The sequence below is a fragment of the Theobroma cacao genome, chromosome 5, assembly GCF_053813885.1.
Source record: "Theobroma cacao isolate CCN51 chromosome 5, ASM5381388v1, whole genome shotgun sequence".
Taxonomy (NCBI): Eukaryota; Viridiplantae; Streptophyta; class Magnoliopsida; order Malvales; family Malvaceae; genus Theobroma; species Theobroma cacao.
The window spans coordinates 3,362,145-3,386,656 of record NC_142643.1 but is presented as its reverse complement, the minus strand read 5'-3'; the positions used below and the strand labels follow the sequence as shown (position 1 = coordinate 3,386,656).

General features: G+C 34.9%; 3 protein-coding genes across 3 annotated transcripts; 1 reads left to right on the top strand and 2 right to left on the bottom strand.

Annotated features, from left to right (window-relative positions):
• Positions 1-770: 770 nt before the first annotated feature.
• LOC18598023 (zinc finger (C2H2 type) family protein) lies at positions 771-2,161 on the bottom strand. Its single transcript, XM_018120494.2, has 4 exons — positions 2,077-2,161; positions 1,848-1,956; positions 1,646-1,708; positions 771-1,061 (listed from the first exon to the last, which is right to left on the bottom strand). Exons 1-4 carry the CDS (start codon positions 2,159-2,161, stop codon positions 959-961), a joined length of 360 nt encoding a protein of 119 aa, XP_017975983.2. The 3' UTR covers positions 771-958.
• A 2,666-nt stretch (positions 2,162-4,827) lies between these two features.
• Positions 4,828-10,179, bottom strand: DPB (Transcription factor DP). Its single transcript, XM_018121939.2, has 10 exons — positions 9,893-10,179; positions 9,557-9,812; positions 9,061-9,140; positions 8,801-8,844; positions 8,022-8,084; positions 7,763-7,909; positions 7,582-7,650; positions 7,295-7,393; positions 5,699-5,769; positions 4,828-5,400 (listed from the first exon to the last, which is right to left on the bottom strand). The coding sequence occupies exons 2-10, from the start codon at positions 9,808-9,810 to the stop codon at positions 5,166-5,168; spliced, it is 1,062 nt and encodes a 353-aa protein (XP_017977428.1). The 5' UTR covers positions 9,811-9,812; positions 9,893-10,179; the 3' UTR covers positions 4,828-5,165.
• An 11,703-nt stretch (positions 10,180-21,882) lies between these two features.
• Positions 21,883-24,213, top strand: LOC18598020 (glucomannan 4-beta-mannosyltransferase 1-like). The gene is given in 7 exon segments (XM_088806335.1): positions 21,883-22,245; positions 22,975-23,073; positions 23,162-23,288; positions 23,291-23,413; positions 23,558-23,668; positions 23,756-23,891; positions 24,024-24,213. Coding segments are annotated over 7 exon segments (1,149 nt in total).
• The last annotated feature ends 299 nt before the right edge of the window (positions 24,214-24,512 follow it).

Here is a 24,512-nt window from a genome sequence, read left to right as displayed (position 1 = left end):
ATTAACTAGCATATCTCAAACCCTACCATGAAGAAACAAGGACATGCTCATGTGACATCTAGGGACCAGTAAGTCAATTTTTTTGTAGTCATCACCACACATACCTAACCCATGACTCAACAGTTGACACTTTTTACATCCCTCTCCTACTAACCAATTGTAGTATAAATAAAGATCCTCAAACAGTTCAACCCCTACAGAGTCCCAACTTGACAAGTACCAAGTGTGTAGTTAGAGGTGGCAAAATGGGCGGGCTGGGTCGGTATGGCATGATAAGGGGTTGGGCCGACCCAAAATGGCTGAAATATGGGCCTTACGGGCATGGCCCAGATTTCCTGAGTGGATAGCCTGGCCCGATCTGTGGCCCATGGACCTTATGGGTAGGGCCCGGTCAGGTCTGACCCAATATATATATAAATTAACATTTTGTTGAAGACCAGTGCGGCGCCAGCATGCACCAAGATGGGGCAGGCTGTCCCGTGCCCAAACCACCCACCTAATATGCTACCTCTATGGATAGCCATGACTTTTGGCAGGATCACAATGAAAATAAATGGCTCTTTTTTTTGGTATAACAGGTGAAGATGTCAGCAGAGTACAATCAATCTATTGTTAAAACAGCTATATGGCTGATTTAGAAAGGAACTGAAAAATAAAAACGATGACACATGATCTCTGGTACTCACTATATTCATCCACATTATATTGCTTACAAAATTTTAAGATTTAATGACACAGGAAAAAGAAGAAAAAAAACCAAAAGAATCCACTTATCCAAACAAACATTAGTAAAAGGAATGCAAAATTGGTTTATCGTTTCTAAAGCAGGTAATACAATCAGTTTGTCTCTAAAGAAATTCTACAGCACCCAAAAAATCCTCTACAATCAGGAGCCATAACTGTGCCCACTGATCACCAGAACAATGCACATCACGGATGGAGCCAAATTCAGAAATGCTCACATTGACATTAATGTTGGTCCATTATCCGGCATACCCATCCCAGCAGCTAACTCGGCATCAAGTTGTGTATGTGGTGCAGGCCCCGACATTTGCTTCAAACTGCAGCAAACAAAGCATAAATCAAACAGAACATCCTTTCCTCTATTAAGATATGCGCACTGAAAGCATTAGTCTTAACATTTTAATCCATCAGCAGATGGCATCATCAGATTCTGTTCACTGATACACGACCAGTCAGCCATCAACTAATCTAAGTTGCAGAACTCCCATCAACTAATCTAAGTTGCAGAACTCTCTTTCAGAGTCAGATTATGCAATATTCAAATGTGGAAAAAGGAAAAGCTACAATCTTCATTAAAAGTTTAAGAAACAAATATGGAAGCAAGCACTAGCTTAATTTTACATGGAAATCCAAGTAATTTGGAAGTGCTCCCACCTAACATATGCTTTCTAGTTTAGTACCACCATGAAACGCATTGTTCAGTGCGCATTAGACCTATGAAGATGCCGAGAAATTATACTAAACATCAAAGCAACCAAATTTTCTCAATAACATGGGGAGTTCTTCACCCAAAGGGGATACTGATCTAATCCCACATTACCCGTAAAACTTCCTACCGAGTTAGAAACAAAAGAGATACAGAGCCAAAAGTAAATGGAAATTAGAAAATGGCTTTACTCACCGTTTCTTGTGACGTTTCGTCTTGTAATGTTCGTCTCTCACAGTCACATTCGCAAAATATCGGCTGAAAATATAAATCAACAAAATTATATTTTAATTATACTATAATTCAAGATTTTTTTTCTATTTTTCATTTTCTGTAGTAACAAAAAAGAGTAACTTAATCAAATTCTAAAATTAAATTCTTAAATAATTAGACTTACTCGCAATGTAAGCAGTAATATTGGCCCATTCCAGGCAAGTCCTCATCGCGAGGCAACGGCTTCTTTTCCGAATCACCCTTTTGCAACTCCTCATAAACGGCGTCGTCACGTGAATCGAAAAATCTCTCAGTCAAGGAACAACAAATGTGATAAAGTAAAAAAAAAAACTTTGATCACAAAGAAAGGAAAATTCCATTAAATCAAAATTAAAACAAAAAAAAAAGGATATCTTTGACGAGGAATTTGTCGCGGCGAGCTGTTTTGTGAGAATATCTTCGCTTCTTTACTTTCCTGTTTGGACATTTTCCTCCCATTTTTCCCCCTTCCTAATTAAATTATTCTGAGTGGTTAGAAAGTAGGGTTTCGTAGTAGACTCCTTGAAAAACCCTAGAAGTAAAAAAGGGAAACGATGAGGTGTGGCGGTGGCGGTGCTTTCCATTATATTGGTTTGTGAGATACGATGCCGTTTTAATTTTCGTACTGACGTCGTTTATCTGGACAAATGTTTTCTGGATATAGCTTTTTGGGCCTGAGGGCTTGAGGCCTCGGGCAGTGCAAGTAAGGTTCGGTTTTTTTTATTATATTTATTTAAAAGAAAGAGATTTAAATTTAAGTCAAATACTCGAATAATTTGTCTATTATTGTACTCTACCTCATTTAATTATTTAACACTTAGCAAAGACAAACCAAAGCAATTATAAATCAAACATAAATATAAGATCAAGGCAAAAGCTTGGTTTAAGTTTGGCAAGAGACACTTCAAGGTTGAAACATTAACAAATGTAAACCAATTCAAACAACATTATTAACTCTAGCAGAATAAGTACGGAAATTTTACACCTCTAAGAAGATAAGGTGCAATTTTTACCGTATACATATACATACATGCCTACCTATATGTAATATACTATAGGTATATGTATTTGAATGGATATGTCTGCGTTAACTATAATGTATCTATGTCTATGGAAAGTACGTTTTGTATAAGCATAAGCTCAAAAACAAAAATTACAGCTTGAAATCATTTGTTTTCTACCTTAGATAGGAGACAATATTGTAAAGATAACTTCCATGTGATGTGCACCAAATTGAAAGCAAGAGATAAAACCAAGAGGCCATTTGTCTGCACCTGCATCTGCACCTCTCCCCGTCCAACCAACAAGATTTCGGCAACCGTCCATGGAGAATGTTGTTCATCTCCCTGGCTGCTGGAAGTGTAGAGAAAGAGGTGCAGGTGCAAATGCAGATAAATGGAGACTTGTTGGATATGTCAAATGTTGGGAGAAGAATGTAGATGGTAGCTAACTGATTGCAGAACCAACAAGCATTTTATAGTGTTTGAGCCCCTGGAAGAGCAAAAGTTCAAAGGCTGAAGAAGTCGAGTCGTAGCTACGGGGAAATGATGAATATAGCTATACGGTTTGCTTGCTAGTTGCTGCACTCCACTTGAGCATCAGTACTCTGCGACCATGTGATGCGTAGGCTGTAAGCACGTGGGACATATGCAAACGAACCAATCAGGGGACGCCAAGTAAGGATCATGCGTATGGTTCTTCACCTGATATCACCACGGGGAGCTCGTGGTCGTCGGCTTATATGTACTTTCCATTTCTTTGGGTTTAATGCTGCTTCCCATACCTACCGAGCGGTCATTAGTCTTCTACTCCGTGTCCAGTATTCCTGTTTGTCCGCCGATGTGGCAAAGCTCTCTCCGCTACCAATTGCAAAAAAGCAAAGGTGAATAATATTAAAACTAGATAACACCTTGCTTGTTTCCCTTTGAGGATTTTTAACGGATCCCTTATCAATTTGAAAATGTAACAACATGATTCTTCCATTTGAACCCAAATGTAAGATATATTACATAATAAACTATGAGTGTGATGTATACTATGGTGCACGTACCATCTCGATGTGTCTTTGGAATTTTCCTTGTAAGTTTTTGGAAGTTTGCAGACCATTTATGTCTAAGTAATTGAACGATATGTAGGACCACTTTCATATCTAATTCATTTATTTTGGTTCCTTTTTCCTCGAGACATTTGCACATACAGCCCAAGGATACGCCACAGCCACCCCTCAAATCAATCTTCGTTTATTGAGGCCCCCACGGCACTTAAGTGACCGAGCCCGGTTAAGACATAAGATAGGTCTCATTCAGAACAAATAAGTATAGCATTTGGGCATTTACCCTTTAAAAAAAAAAAAAATAATCCTGCTTGTTGAGGGTAAAGCTTATGAATTATCCATTAAATTAAATAAAATGTTTAGATAAATATAACATGTCTACCTTACGTTCCACGAAATGGATGTCTTGCTTCTTGTAGTTTCAAAGATAATGGCATTCGTTAAATGCATGACAGTCTGGAAATTTCCAACTTGCAGAGTGGGTAAGGGGGGGGGGAGGGGGGGGGGGGGGGGGAGAGGGCGAGAGGCGGCTCAGAGAGAGAGAGAGCAGTACATAGAGATGATGGTGAGTGGGTAAGGGGACAGATATGTGGCTAAGAGAATCCCCGCCCAGCGAATGAGAGCAAGGAAAATTGATAGGTTGATGGGTTTTTCCTGCTCAACCTACAACAGATTGGTATTGTGGAATCTGTGCTAAACGACTTTTGTGAAGCTTCCTATCATTCTCGCAGTGACTGATATAAATGCAAATGAACAATACAATAAATGTCTAATTATTTAACCCATATTCCCCCCTATAACTTTCTAACTACACTGGTGAATTTGAAGATATTATTTTTACCCCTCAGTTAGTAAGATAAAATACTCTAATTCCAATTCAGCTTTTGTTTTTTCCCCATGAATAGTCTCATAGTTCATGGACCGAATATGCGATAAATAAGAAAAATTGGATTTATTATTTAAAAATGAAATCTATTAAAATATAAACCTTACGTCGCGGTTATACAGGAAATGAATTTCCTTTAACGTAAATCTGATTATACAAATTCACAAAAACTAACAGGAACCGCGATTTTAACAACTAGTTCATTCTATGATTCTGTATGCAGCGAACAATCTCTAGTCTAATATAAATAAAAGCTAATTTCTACTACAGTGGGGGCAAAATAACATGAGAAAATAGGATGAAAACAATTACAGGAGGCAAATTTATGAAGATGTAAAAGCTACGGACTTGCCAGAACCGAGACCCCTTGCGAAGCCTTCAAGCAAATAAACTAATCAGGCTTTAATGTTGGGTAAAATATTATGGGGTGAGGATGATCCTACAGGCCGCACTTCTGGCAAATTACTTTACACAATGTACAAGTAGAGACTATTGCCCATGGCGCTGAGCATGAAACTCAACTATCAATGTTCATGCTTGACACGTGCTTTCAATATTCCCGGAAGAGGCGGCGACGTTGGAGGCCTACCCGGCGTGTTTGTCCTTGGGGGAGGTGGGATCTGTTGTTGGTACATTGCAGACATGCTAGAACCTTCACCATCTGCAGAAAAATTGTGTGCCATTTCATCACTCTGTGGTCTATCACAGAATTTCATCGCCTTCAAAACATAATTGTCATCATGGAGCTCAAATGGAGTGCTGTAAATAGAACACCAATAAGATGAAAAAGGCCAAAAAAAAAAAAGGTAAGCAATAAATCAAAAGATGATTTAAGCATTTGGTCAATTATCACTTGCTTGTCAAGTGAAGGCAGTTATCCATTTATCAAACTATAGAATTGACCCCTCTACCACGAATAGGCCCTTCTCTCTCTTTTTGCATTCCATGGTTTCCCATCATAACATGAGACAACATGCTTGTCCTACACTAGATAACTATGCCTCAAAATACCCACCAATTGCTGTCGAATGGATGTTGCAAGGTATGAAGATCTTACCTATTAAAATCAAAATGCACAAGCTGCATATCTTCTGATATTTCTACCTCAACAGTTGCATGAGGACGTGTCTACAATTTCCAGATGACAAGAGAAAAAAGAGAAGTTAAGAGGCCTCAAGATTAATGAAAGAGTCCATACAACTATAAGAACATGTTTTGTATCAGTTAAGTACATGTGCGATAGCCTTAATCAAGAAACCTCATGTCTTTTTTTTAAAAAAAAGAAAAAAGAAAAACAATGGCAGGTATGAGTTTGGTAAAGGGAGAGAGACACATAACAACAGATTCAACAGTGCAACTGGAATATCAACATGGACAGAGTAAAACACATGTTGAATAATGAAGGCCCACAATATGCCTAAATATCATGGGCATCACTCTTCCAGCACATTTGAAAACATGAAACAACAAGAAGATAAACATGATATCACCTTTAGCTCTTTTCCGCCATATCTAGTGCATTTAGTTTGTGGCAACCAAACTTTTGTATACAATATAATATTGGTGCAGAAAAACCATCTCTATGATACCCTCTTCAATCCTAAATTGCATTTATTTAGCCATCAGAGAGTATCTATATCACCTACACAGCACATGTCTATGTTTGATAGGTAGAATATGCACATCAACAAAAGTAAATGCATGATGCCCTCAATCAAACCTCATCCCTACTATTGCCAGCTGTCAAAGATATTTGGATCATAGAAATGATTCCCTCTTCTTTGGCAAAGTGGGCATACTTAACAATCATGATAGATTTGCATCATCTACCGTGTGGGTGCACGCAGACATTTATAAATCAATGCTCAAACTACAGATAGCACTTTCTTCTCCATACTCATATAGGGTTGGTATGGATATTATTAACATGTTTAGAAGTTTTATCACAAAGAGGTTCAATTTTCATGTAGAAGTCACCAGTACCAACTTATGGACATTTCAAAACTCTAGTTGAAGAAGAGAAATAGGCATACCAAATCCCTTAATACTCCCCACTTATCAAGTAGAAAAGGCATAGTACACTATTTCCTGTTTTAAGACATCAAGTTGGTGATGTCAAGCCGTGTTACAGATAAGAATTTTTAGAGCAGAAACAAAGTAAAGAAAAGATCCAAAATACTGGTTTAAACAAAACAAAAAAATTAGAAAGCAAGCATTTAGATTCCTATCATAACAAACCCCAGAGCTTAGTCAAAAACCTTAGAGAAGTGATAATTGGAACAGACTAGAAAAAGTTGGCTGATCATACATTTCTTTTTCCTTTTGAGGAATACATTTCTAATTAAACAGAAAAGTCAACAATTGTGAAATTTAAACGTTGCTTCATATATAAGCACAGGAACAATGATTTGAAGGAGCTAGGAAACTAAAAATTTGACTAATAAATTGAAGATTATAGGTCAACATTAACAGAAAAAGATTTTACATGACAAAGAGAATAAGTTCAAAATAAACTTTATTATTACAGATTGAAGCCATTAAAACTTAAGACAAAACCGAGAGTTTATTTTGCATCATAATTTCAATAGGTGGCATTTTCTAATCCCTTACAAAGAAAGCTTACTAAAAGAAAAAACTTGAGAGGATAACAAACCTGCACCAGAATAAAAGGTAAAGCCACACCCCCACTGGGAGCATTTCCTGAGCTGTATAATTGCTCATTTCGTTGTATCAAATTTTGAAGACCTACAAACTAAGAAACAAAACAATTACATGAACAAACACTGACATGCAAAGGGAACCAAGCGAAACTGGATGACCTCAAACACTTCTCTCTCTAAATGCAGAAACTTGATCATTAGCAAAATTGAAAATTCTTAAACCTAATTGCATGCAGAAAGCAATTTAAGTACAAACATAAGAAAAGTGTGCTATTCTTACCTGTTCCTCCAATTCTTGCAGATAGGCAGCTTTTTTTTCAATCCTATTTCTCCGCCCAAGCCGTTCTGTCTGTATTATTTACATTTCAGGAGCTTGTTCAGCTAGTATTAGATACTTAATAGTCATGACAGATCAAACCTACTGAACATAAAAGACACAAAAATTAGAGCTGTATTGTCACCTTTAATTCTTCAATATCATTCAGGCTAGTACGAGGAAGTCCCTTCCACTGTATTTCTTTTTTATCCTTAGATATAATATCCATTGCCATGAGTACATTCAGGGCATCATAAACCCTTCGCCGGATGTTTTTCTCGTCATATTGTTGCTGTTAAATTAAAAGAAACAAAGAAAGGTTCAATACAGTTAAATTCCTGTATTTTTTAGGGTAAAAGATGCAAGTGTACAGATCAAGGAATATAGACCAAAGAATTGCAAACCTGATCTGGTGATGCTACACTACTGCTAGGATCAGCAAATTCAGCTACAAGTTCATCTGCTACCTGAAAATAGCTTTAACTCTCACATAAAGATGTGGGCTTATAAAATAACCTGCTAACACTTAATAGGCAGAAAAAGAGTAAAACCGATGACCATTCCGAAGCCAGGAGAGATGTAGTGAAACTTCCAACTCCAATAAGCAGACAACGGAGAAATTTTCCAAAACTTTGAAATGTTAGAAAAGGAAGGCACAACTCCACATGCACACAAGTTTGTGTTTGTTAGCATGAGAAGGAAAAGTTATACATTTATGAATCACATTACTATATGATGTTAATTTGAAAAGCAAAACAGTATCATTCTGCTTGAAAATTTGAAAGGGGACAGAAATTATTTGTATCCACAACGGAACTTGGATGATACTTGATAAAATAAAAACCACTTACAATCAATGATGATCAGTAAGCAATCAGAGTAGAACAATGGATTGATGAGAAAGAAGCCCTATGATATCAATTTGTCAGGTCTACTCTTCATGATATCTCATATACCCGAAACCCCATATATCTAAATCCATTAATGCAGTATCAAAGAAAAAGACATAGATTTTGCATGTATCATATGACACTGAAGAATAAGTTCAGGAAAAATACAGATAATTCTGCCAAAATGGATAGACCTTATATACACAACTATAAGCACTATTGCAATGACCACTAATAAGTTTATCAAAAACAATTAACATGAATGAAAGAATGACTTTCAGAAACCAACTGACCTCATTGTATGTAGTTCTTCCCTTGCTTTCTACTTTTTCACAAACTGGATGAAATCAAAGACAATTCAAACAAGAAATCAGTTAGCTAAGCCACAACTGCTAACCCATCTTAAATATCCATGTTAGGAAAACAAGCACATAAAATACAGATGAAACAATATGTGATTGAGTTTTAATGAAATCTGTCCCTAACCACAAATCACAATTGGTCAAAGATAAGAAAAATTAAAGGGGGGGGAGGGTGGAGGGGGAAAGAAAACCTTTCATGCTAAATTGGCGAAGTCCTCTGCCACTCTTATCACCTCCAACCGCACGTTGACCTCTCTTCTTCTTTTTACTACTGCAAAAATAAAAATTGCAGTCAGTTAAATTCATTGAAAACTCTAGCATTACAACATGTATGACCAGTGCCAACACCTGCTTCTTTTTTTTATTAGTCAATAATAAAGCACCATAGACAACACAAATGCAGGCACCAAAAATTCAACAGATTTACCAATTCAAACAATCTTTTCCATTGTAGCCCACAAAAAATGTTCAATTCTAGCATAATGCGTGAATATTTACCAAATTCAAGCATAAACAAATACAAAAATTACTTTATGAAAGCAGAATTCAAGACTTTCCTTCAATCTACCCTAAACCCTCAACCCTTTTCTTCAAAAAACGCATAATCAAATCAAGCATTAAACACAATTATCATAAACTCAAACTAAAAGGGTATCCCAGAAAGAAAAAAAAAAAAAAACCACTCACCCAACTGCACCTTGAGATCCAGCATCATCTCCGTGAATATCGAGATGGTTCAATCTTAAAAAAGTGTTCTCACTAGCTGGTGTAGCCATTGCTTGCTCACTCCGGCTCGAGGGAGAGCCAACACTACCACTAGTCGAAACGGATTGACCTGAAACGGTCGTGCCCCACGACCTAGAAGCTCCTCCCTTAGTTGGGTTTTTCTCCCCATCTTCTTGGTGGTTATGGTTTTGAATATGGTTACTCCCAGTTACCATACCTTCAAAAAAAAACCCAAAAAAAATTAAAAATTTAGTGAAAATTTGGGGGGTATTGAGAGAAACCCAGAAGAGAACTGACCTTAATGAAAAGTGGGTACTGGACATTAAGAGAATTTAATGAGCATAATCAGTAATAGCTTGGGGAAAAAATAGAATATTATTTCTATCTGTTTGATTCTATTTCTTTAAGAAAAAAAAAATTGAACTTTGAAAGTGAGGAAAGAGAGGAAGGAGGGATGCTGTTACGGATGGGGAATGGAGCCAAATGGGGTTTCAAGGCTTGAAGAACTGTGAAGGTTGTGGAAAAGAGGGAAATTTATTTTTGTGAGGGTTTTGGTTTTTTTTTTTTTTTTGTTAGCTTTTTTATTTTTTTTTTCCTTTCTTTTTCGATTGGTGATTGGGTAAGAGGAATAAAGGTAGGGTTAAATGGACTGGTCCAAAAGGCCCAAATTTTTGGTTTAAGAATAGTTACAGGTTTAGTTTTTGCCAGCTGAAATTGTTGTACTACCACAGCCAAAATCAAAGTTGTTATTAATAATTTTACCTAATTCAATGCCCATAGGAGTCCTCCAATTATTGTTTCTTCAAAGAATTTTGAATCCAAAGCTTATAAATGTTAGTGCTACTTTGGTCCAACCAAAACAGATTATAAAGTATATATTCATTTGATTAAACCAGTAATTGTATAGATTTGTATATATTATATAAAATTTTTATTAATCTAATGCATACTAAATGAATGGATTTGAGTCTTTATTATATAATTATAAGATTAAGCCTAACCCTAAATGTCAAGTTAAGAAGCTGCAATCCCTAGAAATTGGTTGAATTGAATGTAAATGGTTATTTCATGAATCCAACAAAAACTGGAACCGTTCTTTAAAGTGGTTGCATTTAATTAAAAGCTTTTCTTGTCTAAATCCGATCTAGTATTCTCATCAAAAGTTGACCTAACCCACAGCTTTTTATGCATGTGCCCAAAGGTGGCTAAGTGGATCCTAGGCTTAACCCTTGTCATTATCTTGATTATTATATAAAGGTTTGAAAGACATCAATTTTCATGTTAAGTATAATGATTATTAGTCCCTAACGAAAGCATATTTGAGGTTCATTATTTGTTAGTGCCCATGTTTAATTTGTGTTGTCTTTGATTCAAAACAATTCCTCTGTTTTGGGCATTGCTTTGTTCTTTGCTGTTTTAGAGCTCAAGGATCAAGTGAAGCCAGCGATGAGAAAATAGATTGAATTAGGCAAAAGTATAAGACTGTAAAAGTGAGGGTTTCACTTTGTGTGGGAAGCTTCGACCTCACGAAAAGTATATACAGTGCTGAAAAAGACTTGGAGTACTGAAACAGAGAAGGATACTTTTACCCTGTAGACTAACCATGATTTCACTTTGTGTGGGGCACTCGTTCGTTCCACGCTAGAATTTCACAAGAAATCGAGACAGGCGTGAAAATCTGAAGCTTCTCGTTACTTTTCTTTTTCCCACATGAATATTGGGAGTGGGTCAGTGTTTTTGTTTGGTACCCAAACCATCAATCAACTGCACAAGCTGACACCCTGCATTGGGAAAAAAGGTCCTTAGAAATCATGATTCCTACTCAATTCTTACCTTGTGAAAATTGAATCTGGACAATCAAGTGTTTGCTCATGTATTAGACCGTTAATCATGCCTTAGTATTAAAGCTTGAGACTCTCGTCTCTCTTTCATTTGAAATTTCCTTGTCTAATGGATGTTGCTAGCTTTCCAAACTTTTCACTGATAGGAAGATCTTCTCAGTGGGATCCCATTTCAAAACATGAACAATTTTTCTTTTATTTATTTTTTGTGATGAGAAAAGGTAAGAATTCTCCTACGGTTTCCACCAAGGCAGTACAATCCGGCTTTGTTCAACGTCTTCAGGATCAAATACTTGAAAAACTCCCCTTCGGGCTCAAACAATAATAGAATCCATTGTATAAAATGGGGTTGCAATATGTTTATGGTTTTTGCCCAGTTAATTTTTCTATTGGACTCACCATGCATGTTTATGGTTGTCTATTAATAAGCCAAGTTGCAGTTCCGAACGCCTCCATCCAAAATTTCTTGGGAACAAGAAGAGTATAGTAAGACCAAGTTCATTTATGTTGCGATGTTTCATCTCAACCAATCCATTTTTTTCAAGTGTGTCAGGACAGGATATTTGATGTTTGATTCCATGATCAAGTAAGAATGTCTCAGAACTGTTTATATTCGAGAATTCACCTCATTTATCATATTGAAACAATTTCATGCTTTTCTAGAATTGAATTTTGAGGGATGCATGAAAGTTCATAACACATTTAAATACATTTGATTTTTGCTTTAAAAACCACATAAATCTGGTGCATTCATTGATAAACACAACATAATATTTAAATTACTGAAAAGAAATAATCCTAATGGAAAAACTATTGCAAAAAGTGTTTATAGCAACATTATCCTTCCATGATATCAATTTATTTTGCTTCAAAAAATCAACCACCTTCCCATTTGGATGTCCAAGCCACTAGTGCCACACAAACACTACAAGAAAATTTGTCTTTTTTTGACGAAAAAAAATTTGTTGGAAATATTCACTCTCACTAAATTTTTTGATGAAATTTTCTAACAAAAAAATTTTTGTTGGAAATTTTTTAGATGCCAAAATAATTTAAACCCACCAAATTATTCAACAAAATTTTTCGTTGGAAAAAACTATTACCAACAAAAATTTTTCATGGAAAATTTCATTGGTATTAGTATTGCCTTTTAAAAGAAAGTAATATCAACGAACTCTGAAACCAATCTGTATATATTTTCATGTAAATTGCCTTTTGCAATTATTTTCTTCATTGTCTTGTGCTTTATCACAAATCCATCACAAGAAAATTCACCATTATATGAAAATTGTGAAGTTAAATATTGACCAACAAATAATAGATTGGCTTTGATTTCAGAACAACCAAAACCTTATCTAATTTCAAGGCATTTGATTCAAGTTGCAGGGAGGCATTACCAACATGAATAACATTAAGATACTCTTCATTTCCGACCATTATTTTATCAAAATTAGAATAAGGAATGCAAGTATTAAGCTTAACACAATCTAGAGTCATTTGTAGAGTTGCAACAGTGTCAAGAGACGATATGCATGATCTTTGCTATCAGACAGTGAAAGTGCAATAAAAAGCTATCTCTAGTTGATAAGTTTGATTGAATCCTTGTCAACACTGATTAGTTGTATGTTTCGACTTTTCACAGATTTGGCGCACTACTCCACTTTCTTTCCTTTTGTTGGATATCTAATTGCATATGGTTATTACCTCCACAGTTGACATAGTGGCTAGCTTGTGTGAAGCCACGATCTGTAGAGTTAAACTTTCTTCGTTAACTTTAAAATTATTATAGTTTTGATTATGATAGAATGATTAAATTTGCTTGAACATTATATGAGTGATCCTTAACAAGTTCTTGAAATGATTTAACTCGCATACATTTGTTCTTACATAGTTACAAACTTAACTCTTGAAGTTATTGAACTATATCTATAAGCTTATATGACTTAGTTGTATGAGTGCTTATAATTCCTCATTCATTAAAGTCTAATTTAAATATTAAAGGAAAATCTTAAAATTGTTTTTTGTGCACATATTATGGGGAGCATATATTAAGGGGGAGTAATCTCTCACCCACACATAGATATATAATATAAACATAGACATTACACTCTTAATCTAAGAGTGTTTTGTCATCATAAAAAATAAAAGAAATAATGTTGACTCTATGTGTTTTTTATGATAAGAAAACATTCTTATTCATTGGTGTCTAATTATATTATTTAAGTGTGTAGGAGAAAGCTTAAATTATTTAACTTATTTGTTGTTTGAAAGCAAGTCAAGAAGCTTGCTCAATTACAAGATCAGTTAATCAATTAAACAAGTAAAGAAGATAGAGCTCACTGGAGACAAGTTAATTTTAAATGATTAACAAGAAGCCTTAATTAGTTAAGGCAACACTGGTGCTACATCAAAGCTAGACAGAAAAATTTGAATAAGTTGGCACAAGGTTTAACTGATTAAGAAGGTGTTAGATTCAAAACTAGAAGCATGTTAACTAGTTAACCAATTAAGTTAACTAGTAAAGTTCAAACTTGAAGCACCAAGAAGCGTCAAAATTCAAATTCAAAGTTATGTGGAATGTTAAAGGGCACCAAATAAGGAGTTTCAAATTTTAAGAATTTGTTATTGGTTGAAGCCCATTTTAATCAATTAAGGATTAAAGAAAGAGAAACTTCAATCAATTAAATGGGGGATTAATCAATTGGAAGAAGGCTAGTGGAAATAGCTACTTGAAGAAGCCTTAAAATAAAAAGTTCTTAATCAGTTAAAGTCATCTCTAGCTGGTTAATGTAGGGAAGCAGACTGCAAGTCAAAGAGGGCTTAATCGGTTGAAGCCATCTTTAACCGATTAAAGGGTCACTACCAAAATATTTGAATTTAACCACTAGAAGACAAAATAATGGCTAACAATGGTTAGAAATTGTCCTTTAAGTATTTAAAGGGTTTTAAATGATTATAAATGAGGAGAAAACCATCCAAGATCAAGATTAAAGCCTAGAAGTGTTAAAAAGTTCTCTTTTCAAGTGTGCTTCACTCCTATCTTTGTAAAAATGTTTTGAGCTTAACTTTGTACATATTAAATCAACTAGATGATCAATTGTACTTCATTTTTTCTCTATTTCTTATTCACTTATAGGATCCAAAAATTTTCTCCCTATGTTTGGTTTGTCTATGGAGGAAGGAATAGCCATTCCAAAAGATGAAAAAGAAAAAAAAGATGAAAGATGGAAGAAGAAACTTGAAAAAAAGAGAGAAAAAAGAAACAAAATTGAAACATGTTGAAGGAAGAGTGAAGTCTTGTACAGTTATGACAAGGGAAATGGAAGATAGCAAAGAACATGTGCTTTGGTGGCCAGCCAACTAAATGAGGAAAAGTATGAAAATGTTAAGCTTCTGTTGGAAGCTTTGACTAAGTAAAAAAAAGAGTTTATGCCAAACTTACAATTTTGTCTTTAGTTAAATATTTCCACACATTTTTTTTAGCCTCCATGAAATCTAAATGAAATTTGAAATAACTTCCAAAGAATATATTTTAAACTTTTTTTTAACATTTTCTCTTTTAAATCCCTTATTATATTTAATAAAATATAAAGTAAGTTTCCAACAATCAAAAATTTGAAAACTTTGGATATCAAATAATTTGATCAAGAACAAACTCACTAAGAAAGGACAAAATTGCCCTTGTCCACATCACCATTCTTACATTGGGTTACGTGTCTATAAAAGTCAGAGTCTCACACCTTTTTCCTAAACACTCCAACTAACAAAAGACCTCCAATGCCACTTTTATGGCTATTGACTCAGCATAGTTCAACTCATACACCTTTATTGGTCTTGAAAACAAAGCTAGTATATAGTTTACCTCATCTCTCAACAGTCCTACCACCCTCACAAAACCTAGCTTTCACCGAGCTAATCCATCAATATTGAATTTCAAGAAACCTTCACTAGGTAGTTGCCACTGTACCTCTTTCCTTTCTTTAATCATCTTCTCACAAGGTGTCCTTAACTCTACTCTTGAATTCGCCCACCACTTAGCCTCATTTACAACTGTTCCCTCTTCTGATACCTTTGTCCAAAATAAAGTTCTAACCTTTATGAAAGATACCAAATCATACATTTTACATTTTTTTCTCAAAAATTGTCTCATTCCTCACACCCCACAATGTCCATAAAGCTACACCAAAATTGCGTTTTTATCTCCCCTTCTCACCCCACTTTCTTATTAATTCACTTTGTCAAAAAAAGTTTGATATTGAATTTGGAAGACACCTTTCACAAACCACCAACTCATGATCTCCACCCAAAATTCCCAATTCCACCTAAAACTTAGGAGCAAATGACTATATTCCTCAATTTTTTATGAGCACTGAGGGCATTTTTGCTCATCTTTCTCTAATTTCACTCTTAAAGAGACTGAGAACTCTTTTGTGGGAATCTTACTTAGATATGCGAGCCATAAGAGACATTGTAGCTTGAGAGGTACTTTAAGTTTTCAACGTCTCTTCAATTCTGTCCCCCCGTAGTTCCCCCAAAAGTTTTGTTAGTTTTTTTCCTAAAAAATTTCCATGCTCATCAAACTTTCAAACTAACCTACCCTCTCTTCACCTTTTACTCTTATATCATCAAGTTTCATCAACTGTTGATTCTTTAGCTCTTTTTCCACTTAAAAGTCTCCTCTTAAACTCAATCTTCAATCTTCAATCTTTGACCCTCCCTATTATCCCTCTATATGACTCATTAACCGTAAATTCTTTCCTATAAAATAATGTGAATAGTTTAGGGAAGATGGTTTTTAGTTGTATGGACAAAGAAATTGCGAGCTTGGAGAGAAGAGGATTAAAAAATATAGAAAAGGGATAAAAAAAAAAGAGTGATAAAATGGATTAGAGTATTAGAGAAGCCCAACAACAATTAGAAGGACCCAAAAGAGAAAATAAGAGCCCAACAACAAAACAAGATTTAAAAAGAATAAGCTAGATGAAAGGAATTGGCCTAATAAAGATCAAAATGAAGAGAATAGGCCTGAATACATGAATGAGGTTGGGCAAACAAATCAAAAGGAAGAAAAAAAGAAAAGAATAAAGAGAGAGATGGAGAGTAGGAAACAGAGGGGAGGGAAACAAAGAAAATGAGAGAGAAAAAGAGATAATAACGATAACAAAAGAAGAAGATCATTTACATACCCTCACAAGGTCGACGAAGACAAGAAACAAAAATGTAGAGTTGATAAATGATATTGAGTTGCGTCTAGGAAATATAAAAATGGGAAAAGGAAAAAGAAAGAAAAAAAAAAGGAACCGGAGGTGGGAAAAAATGAGGATAAAGTGATAAATGCATATTTCACTGACAGTGATATGTTGAATAAAATTTTATGATTTTAGAAGAGGCAAAAAATTATTGAGAGATATAGAAAACACTAGGATTAACAGTAATCAATAGCGAGGGGGAAGATCATGAAGAAGATCAGTACAATGAAAGGGATTAAAAACATTACAACAAACAAGGAATTGATCGAGCCAAAATTGTTTAAGGGATAGGAGGCTTGAGGGATTTATGCAATAATAAAGTGGGAAGAAGAGAGGCCTTTCTATTTGGTGTTATATGTTAGCGAAGGAATGAAGTTGAATTAATCAATAGAAAAAGACTCAAGTGTGATATTAGTTGGAAGGATTTTCTAGTAATGACTTACGAGACCTCAATAAAGGAGACCATTGTTTGAATAAAATAGAGAACATATAGTAGAACGGGTTCCTTAGTAGAAGATGTGTAACAAAAGAGATCTTGTTTTTAAATGCTTAGTGCCGAACAAAGAACGAGTTGGACTTTTGTGAATGGTCCTGACTTCTTTTATGGTTATATGGCGTATACAGTGTGTTGTGGACTTAAGAGATACCATGGAAATTGTGGAGAAACTTCCAGATGAGCTATGAACTGAAAGAGTTGATCAGGATAATAAAAGTGACTTATATCTTACGTGAGTCAAATGAATATATGAATCATTTGGCAAAGACAAGAATTACGAGGGAGGAAATATTGGTTGCTTGGATTTGAGACATTATTCTAGTCTTCTCTGAATGACCCTTCACACCTCTAAAAAAGGGTTTCATTTTTATTTTTCTAATTGTAAAGCAAGGTCAAAAGAGATAATAATTTCAGTGAGTCTCAACTACGAAAACGACGACGGATAATGATTTATGTGTTGATTGTACATAAGTGGAACTTGTTTATTGGGTTTTTTTAGGTAACATTATAGTAATGAAACTTAGATAAATACATAAGTGGAAGGATTAAAATTAAGGAGGTTTGACAAGCAGTGGGAGTTTTGCTCTTAAGATTATGTTTCTTACTTAACATCAATTTTTTGGGTGTGACATGTATAGGGCTAACAAGTTCTATAAGACTTATACCCAGAAAATTTTTGTTCTCTATTTGAATAGTTACAATTGAAATAATCCAAAACTTTTATTCAATTAAATATTAAAAAGCTTATTAAAAAAATGAAATTAAACCACTTATCATGCCAAAAATCAATTTTGTTATTTCTATTCCATAATAACCATCTACAACCTTTTACTCTTATGAAACTTGACATACCCTTCACTTAGGTAATCTCCATAATGTCCTTTCACACTATGGTCATCACTGTTTTTCTTCTCAAAGATAGAATCAATTCTTAGGTGCTTTTCCCATTTTTTCCAATATGACTTACCTCCATAATGAATCCCTCTCCACTTCATACATCCACCACCACTTACTAATGAGTGCTACATTCTTTTCCATCAAATTTGTGGTCCCCAAACCACCTTTATTCTTTAGTGGGCAAATTACTTCTCATTTTACTCTTGAGATCTTTCTCTTATCATCATTACCTTTTCACAAAAAATTCCTCATCAAATCTAGTTTCTTAATCATGCACTTAGAAGCTTTGAATAATGACATGTAGTACAATGGTAATGATAATAATGTCGAGTTAATCAATATTACTCTCCCACCCATCGAGAGCATTCTCCCTTTCCACCCTACAAGCCTATCTCGAAATCTCTTTACTATCAGTTTCCACATACTTGTTTTCCTTAGGTTTGCACCCAAAGGCATTCCCAAGTAAAAGAACGGTGGTCTCCCTACTTTAAAATGCATTTTAGTCGACATCACACACTCCTCAATCCACCCAATCCATTTCCATTTTTCTCAGTGGAATGGTTGTTCTTGTTTCAAGTAATCAAAAAAAACAAAGTTTTGCAGGAAAATGGATTGAATGGATCGAGTAATGTGTGATGTCGATTAGAAATCCCATTAATTATTTGCCTACTTCCAACAAATGCACTTTGCGTATCACTTATTACCAAGGCAATCACTCTCCTTAATCTACCTGCCAATATCTTTACCGCTATCTTATATGAGGAGTTGATTACACTACCTGATGTTAAAAAATTAAGCACAAAGTCCAACAAATCATGTTTTACTGCTCCCCACTCTTTTGAAAAAAATAAAGTTAAATTCATTCAAACCCAAGATTTTTGAGCCATCACACTATCAAGCTACTTCTTTTAATATTAACCATCGCTTTCAAAAATTTTCTATCTCCTTTTGAGATTTTTTTTTGAATGAAATACCAGAGAACATAGGCCTCTCTCACCTTCAAATTCAAAAGATTTTTTGAAAAGTTTGTAAATTCCCTCTACGAACTTCCTTGATTCATCCTTCCATCTCCCATTCACATGAAGTCCAAGAATGTTATTTCTTTGGTTCCTCACTTTTGCCTTATTTTGAAAAAACCTACTGTTTTTAATCTCCCTCATTTACCCTTCTTTCCCTTTTTCTATCTCCACATCAATTCCTTGTTTCTCTAAGCCCCCCACAATTCACTCATTAATCTTTTAATACTTTCTCCCTCTCTTCCAATTCCTTTGTATTTTTCAGCCCATTAAACTCTCTAATTTTCCTCTCAATTCTCTTAATGTTCTCATCAATTCTGTCAAACACTTTTGTATTTCACTTTTTCAAAAAAAAAAAACTTCAAAAAAGTTTTGTCATCTATTTGTTTGCCCATTTGTCTTGTGTTATAGGATGTAAACGCAAAAACTTTGATTGTATTATCATACTTTGTTTTATTTTTCAAGCATCAATTTAGTACATGAAAACGGTTTAAGCTTATTGCATAATTTAATCATAGAGATTGATCTGTTTCCTTTTTCCACTTTTAGAACTTTCAATGTGACAAATTTCCTCCACGGGGATTTGATAGAGAATTAGAGCTAAGAGCTATTTCTGGTGATGGATGATATGATTGGCTAATATTTCTTTGTGTGAAGTTCTTTATCCTAATCCCTCTCAAGAGGTTAGTATTGTTTGGATCAATTCTTCTTCTGACAATTTCAAGGTTGCAAATGCTTGAGAGGAGATTATGAGGTTAGAACCGCAGGCAATTCCAACCAATTCCAATCTGACCCATGTTGTAGCCTATCATTTTGTCCTTCTCAAAACAGAAAAAGAAAAGAATGGTCAAGAGATACTAATGCCAAGCAACTCTCACACAATTAATTATTTTCTTTTTATGATTTTTGGCTAATAGATAGAGAAAAATACAAATCTTTCAAGAAACTAAAGTAACTCCTACATTTTGTTAAAATGCACAGCTCCTTTAAAGTGGACAAGGAAATTCATCTTTGTTCAGTTGTGTAGTTGACTTTTTCTTTTTCTCTTCGACTTACAAAAACTTAAAATGAAAATAAAATTGAACTGCTTTTAAATTAATCATATTGCACCTCTTCATGAAAGTAGACAAGTATGTAGATTTCTTCTTCATTTTGTTTTTGGACCCATAAATAGATTTCGTAAAGTAACCTTAACCGAAAAGCCTGGGTTTGCAATCGATAAAGCTTGTTTGAATTAGGCATGGCTATGATTTCATCTATTTTGGGAACTTTGAGAGACGTGCAAAATGTGATGATATCACTAGGCCTATTTATTTATTCGTTTGTTTTGAAGGTGCACAAGCTCTCCATTGGAGTTGCATACGAGCTGTCATGGCCATCCAATCCTTTCATACTTCAAGCTCTTGATTTCTCCACCGATGAAGTTTTAAATCCAATCTTAATTAAACTTGTTAATTCAACCAATTAAACTTATTAAACATATAAAAATGTTCTCTTAATATTTTCATAATAAATCGAACTTATATAAATAGTCTTGTTAGAAAAAAATATGGGAAACAAAGGAATATAAAATGAAGAAAGTAAAAACAGTAAAAAGTCTGAGGCGTGGTATCACTGTCTTTTACAATAATTTTTGCTCCTTCGGAATATAAAACTCGGTGTAAAAGGACTATAACGGTTATCCTCCAAGATTCAACAAACCCTTCTTTATAGTTTGCAGAAACTATTAAGAGATGATAGGAACAGCAGAAAGAAAGAACCCAGCTAAGAAAGAAAGTAGAGAAAATATGCAGAGAAAACTTAAGAGAAGATGAAAGGCTTTGGTGTGTGTTGTGAGTGAGGGTGTGAGGCTGTATTTATAGATAGGGAATGAAGTGAACGTTGTACCAAATAAGGTATACTACTGAGTCAGGTATACATTGTAGCTAACAGTATTTAGTCAGATAGACATTAGAGCAAAACCAGAAGAGCTAGGTAAGCATGGTAGAGTTTGAGTCCATTTCAATCAAATGCTGAAAAGCTTAAAAAAAAAGTTAAAGCCAAGGTACAAAAATTCACTTGGGCATAGCCCACGTGTATATTTGCTTGAAGGGGGAAAATCTGACCCAATTTTGTATGCACACAAGCCTACTCCTTTTTCCTTGCTTCTAACAAGCCCATAATGGATTGTCATGTATAAGTCATTCACCTCTCTTATATCTTGGTAATGTGGAATATTTGAATCTTATGAAATATACTAATTTTGAACAAGTCTCATTCACTCATCAATCCAAACAATCAACATTTGAAACATATCTATTTTTCTTCTTAAAAAGGAAGAAAAAGAGAAGCGCAAACTAAGAAGAACAATAAATGCCAGCTTGATTTTGTTTACGTGTATCTACTTATGATTGACTGGATTGAACATATAAATCCACAATCCCATAAACAAAAATGAAGTGTAAAGGATTTATGACATCAAAATGGAACCTTCAATTAAAGGTCAAACTCTAGAAACTTTTGATTGCCCTTGTCTGCAGAATGGCCTCACATCCAGCTATCAAACTATAAATACGTTGCAGCCCTATAGGCTTGCATGCAGATCGTGTGTCTCTCAAGATATAAGGACTTTCATTTGCAAGGAGTCAATGCATTCTACTACATTCTTCTTCCTAAATCAAACCAAAGTTTTCATATCTTCTTTTCCAATTTCCCATTTCTATTTAAGGTAATACCTGAATATGTGACAGATGCTGCATCCTCTTGGTGCACCTCCAGCATCAAGTCACTGCCCTAGCTCCTAGGCTCTATGCTCAAAACTCTTTTTCCTTTCAAAACTAAGCGCACAAAAAAGAGAGAGAATGAGAAATTTAGTGTTTCAAGAGCGGGAGGTAAGAGTAATAAGCGTGACAAACAACCTAACCATGCATGGAAGTCTATTCTAAGGGTTTCATTTTTTGTTCCCCTTCTTCGCCTTGAAATTCTCTTGTGCTCACTCATGTCTATAAGGCTTTTCATTGAACGAGTCTACATGGCGATTGTCATTTTGTGTGTGAAAGTGTTGAGGAAGAAAAGATACACTAGGTATAGCCTGGAAGCCATGAAAGATGTAGAGCTTAATAAAAGCCACCCCTTGTTGTTGGTTCAAATTCCTATGTATAATGAGAAGGAGGTATATATTCTTAGTTCTTTGCTGCATATTCTCATTCTTACCTGCCTTTCCAAAAAAAAAAAAAACAAATCTTATTCTTACCTAAATTCTCATTCTTAAACTATAGATAAATTAAATCAAATTATGCTTTTACTCCCTTGAGCGGACACTTTCTTTTGTACACCTATTATTAATATAATCTTTTCATTTGGCTAAGTAAAAAAAAAAAAGAAGATAAATTAAGTCAAAAGCGTAGAAATAAATTTTACTCCTAGATAGAAATTAAACTATTAATAGATGTTACATAATCTAATGTTGAAGAAATAGAAATTAAAAAAAAAACAATATGTCATTTTTAATTAACAACAGTTTAATTAGTTTTAAGAATTTTTTTAATTTAAAATAAAAATATGTATAAAGCTTTAATTGAACTTAATAAATAATATTATTTATATGAATCTTTTTGAATAACTTAAGATTTTTTGAGGTATTATACCTTTTTTTTTTTTTTTTGTATTTTGGCTTATACCAAAAGTTCAGAAGAAAAAATAATTTGTAAATCAGGCAATTAGCCATCAACAGATTTGGTGAAGCAACTTATAATTAAAAGCCCGGGCTTGTTGCGAATTAGGTGGCTATGGTTTCATCCGTTTGAGAATCTTGAGAGACTTGTGAATGTGATGATATCACTTGAAACAAATAAGTATCCAGAAATAATTAGCGCCATTAATTTATTTGTTTGCTTTGGAGGTGTACAAGCTCTCCATTGGATCTGCATGCGGGCTGTCATGGCCATCCCCTCGTCTGATAGTCCAAGTTCTTGCTGTCTCCACCAATGAAGTTTTAAGGGTATCTCTCCGATCACAATCAAAATTATTAAATCAGCCCTTCTAATTAATCTGTGAACGTTAAATGACTTAAAGCATGATGCCAACAGGAACTAATAGAATTCGAGTGTCGGAAATGGATAGAAAAAGGTGTAAATGTGAAGTATGAAACCAGGAACAATAGGAATGGCTACAAGGCCGGTGCTCTTAAGGAAGGTTTAGAGAAGCAGTATGTCAAAATTGTGAGTTCATGGTGATCTTTGATGCAAACTTCCAGCCTGACAAGGATTTTCTTTGGAGGACTGTTCCTTATCTACTAGAGAACCCTGAGTTGGGTTTGGTTCAGGCCAGATGGAAATTTGGTAATAAAGCCATTGAACGAGATTAAGTCCTTTCATCAACTCTGAACTATTTGAAGCATGAATATTTGGCAGTAGTTTGAATGGAATTTAGCACTTATTTGGGGTGAATTTTAAGGAAATTGTTATTCAGTTTGTTCTCTGTAGTAAATGCTGATGGAGGCCTTGTGACTCACCTCCGAGAAATGTCGCTAGACTATCACTTTAGTGTCGAGCAGGAAGTGGGCTCCTCGACTTGTTCATTCTTTGGCTTCAATGGTACAAACCAAACAGCAATATCTGTAGAGTAAAATCACATTTGGCTTTGGCAGGTGACTATCTTTAATTGACTACTTATAAATATAGGGACTGCAGGTGTTTGGAGGATTCCAGCCATTAAAGATGCTGGTGGATGGAAAGATCGAACCACAGTGGAAGACATGGATCTTGCGGTGAGAGCTAGTCTTAAGGGCTGGAAATTTCTCTTTGTGGGGGACCTTGCAGCAAGTTTCCCAACTGGATCCTGTTCCTGCATTAGTCACCCTGGATTCTAAAACTGCAACCTCCCATTTCCATGTTTTAATCCCACTCTATGGTATAATCCTTTTATCATCTTAATTTTTCCATATTGATGGGTCAGAAATGAACTTCCAAGCGCTTTCAAAGCATATCGATACCAACGGCATCGCTGGTCATGCGGCCCAGCCAATCTCTTCAGGAAGATGACTAAAGAAATCATATTTTGTGAAGTGAGTTACTCCACCGTCTCCCTCCAGGCCACTGGCTTAAATTCCAGCGAACAATCTCCAAAGCTAACTCAATAATTATGCAGAGAATATCGATCTTTAGGAGATTCCATGTCATCTATGCATCCTTCTTCATGAGGATGATAATTGCACATTGGGTCACTCTCTTCTTTTAATGCATAGTAATTCCAACAACTGTTCTGGTTCCTGAAGTACACCTGACAAAGCCAATAGCCATTTACATTGCAGCCACCATTTCCATTCTCAATGCAGTCTGCACCCCAAGGTAACTGGAATTAATACCATATCAAAGTGTTCAGTTTCAACCTTATAAAAACATGTCCATTTTAATGGTGCTTATGTTAAGCGGACAGGTC

Bases quoted from the DNA above. Each gene is read 5' to 3' on its own strand.
- LOC18598023 (XM_018120494.2), bottom strand. From the start codon at position 2,161: ATGGGAGGAAAATGTCCAAACAGGAAAGTAAAGAAGCGAAGATATTCT. The intron at 1,957-2,076 runs ATATCCTTTTTT...TTTTCGATTCAC, and splicing joins CGACAAATTCCTCGTCAAAG to GTGACGACGCCGTTTATGAG. The intron at 1,709-1,847 runs GTAAGTCTAATT...TTATATTTTCAG, and splicing joins TATTACTGCTTACATTGCGA to CCGATATTTTGCGAATGTGA.
- DPB (XM_018121939.2), bottom strand. From the start codon at position 9,810: ATGGTAACTGGGAGTAACCATATTCAAAACCATAACCACCAAGAAGAT. The intron at 8,085-8,800 runs GTCAGTTGGTTT...AGCTATTTTCAG, and splicing joins GAAGAACTACATACAATGAG to GTAGCAGATGAACTTGTAGC. The intron at 5,770-7,294 runs GTTTGTTATCCT...TGGAAATTGTAG, and splicing joins TACCTTTTATTCTGGTGCAG to ACACGTCCTCATGCAACTGT.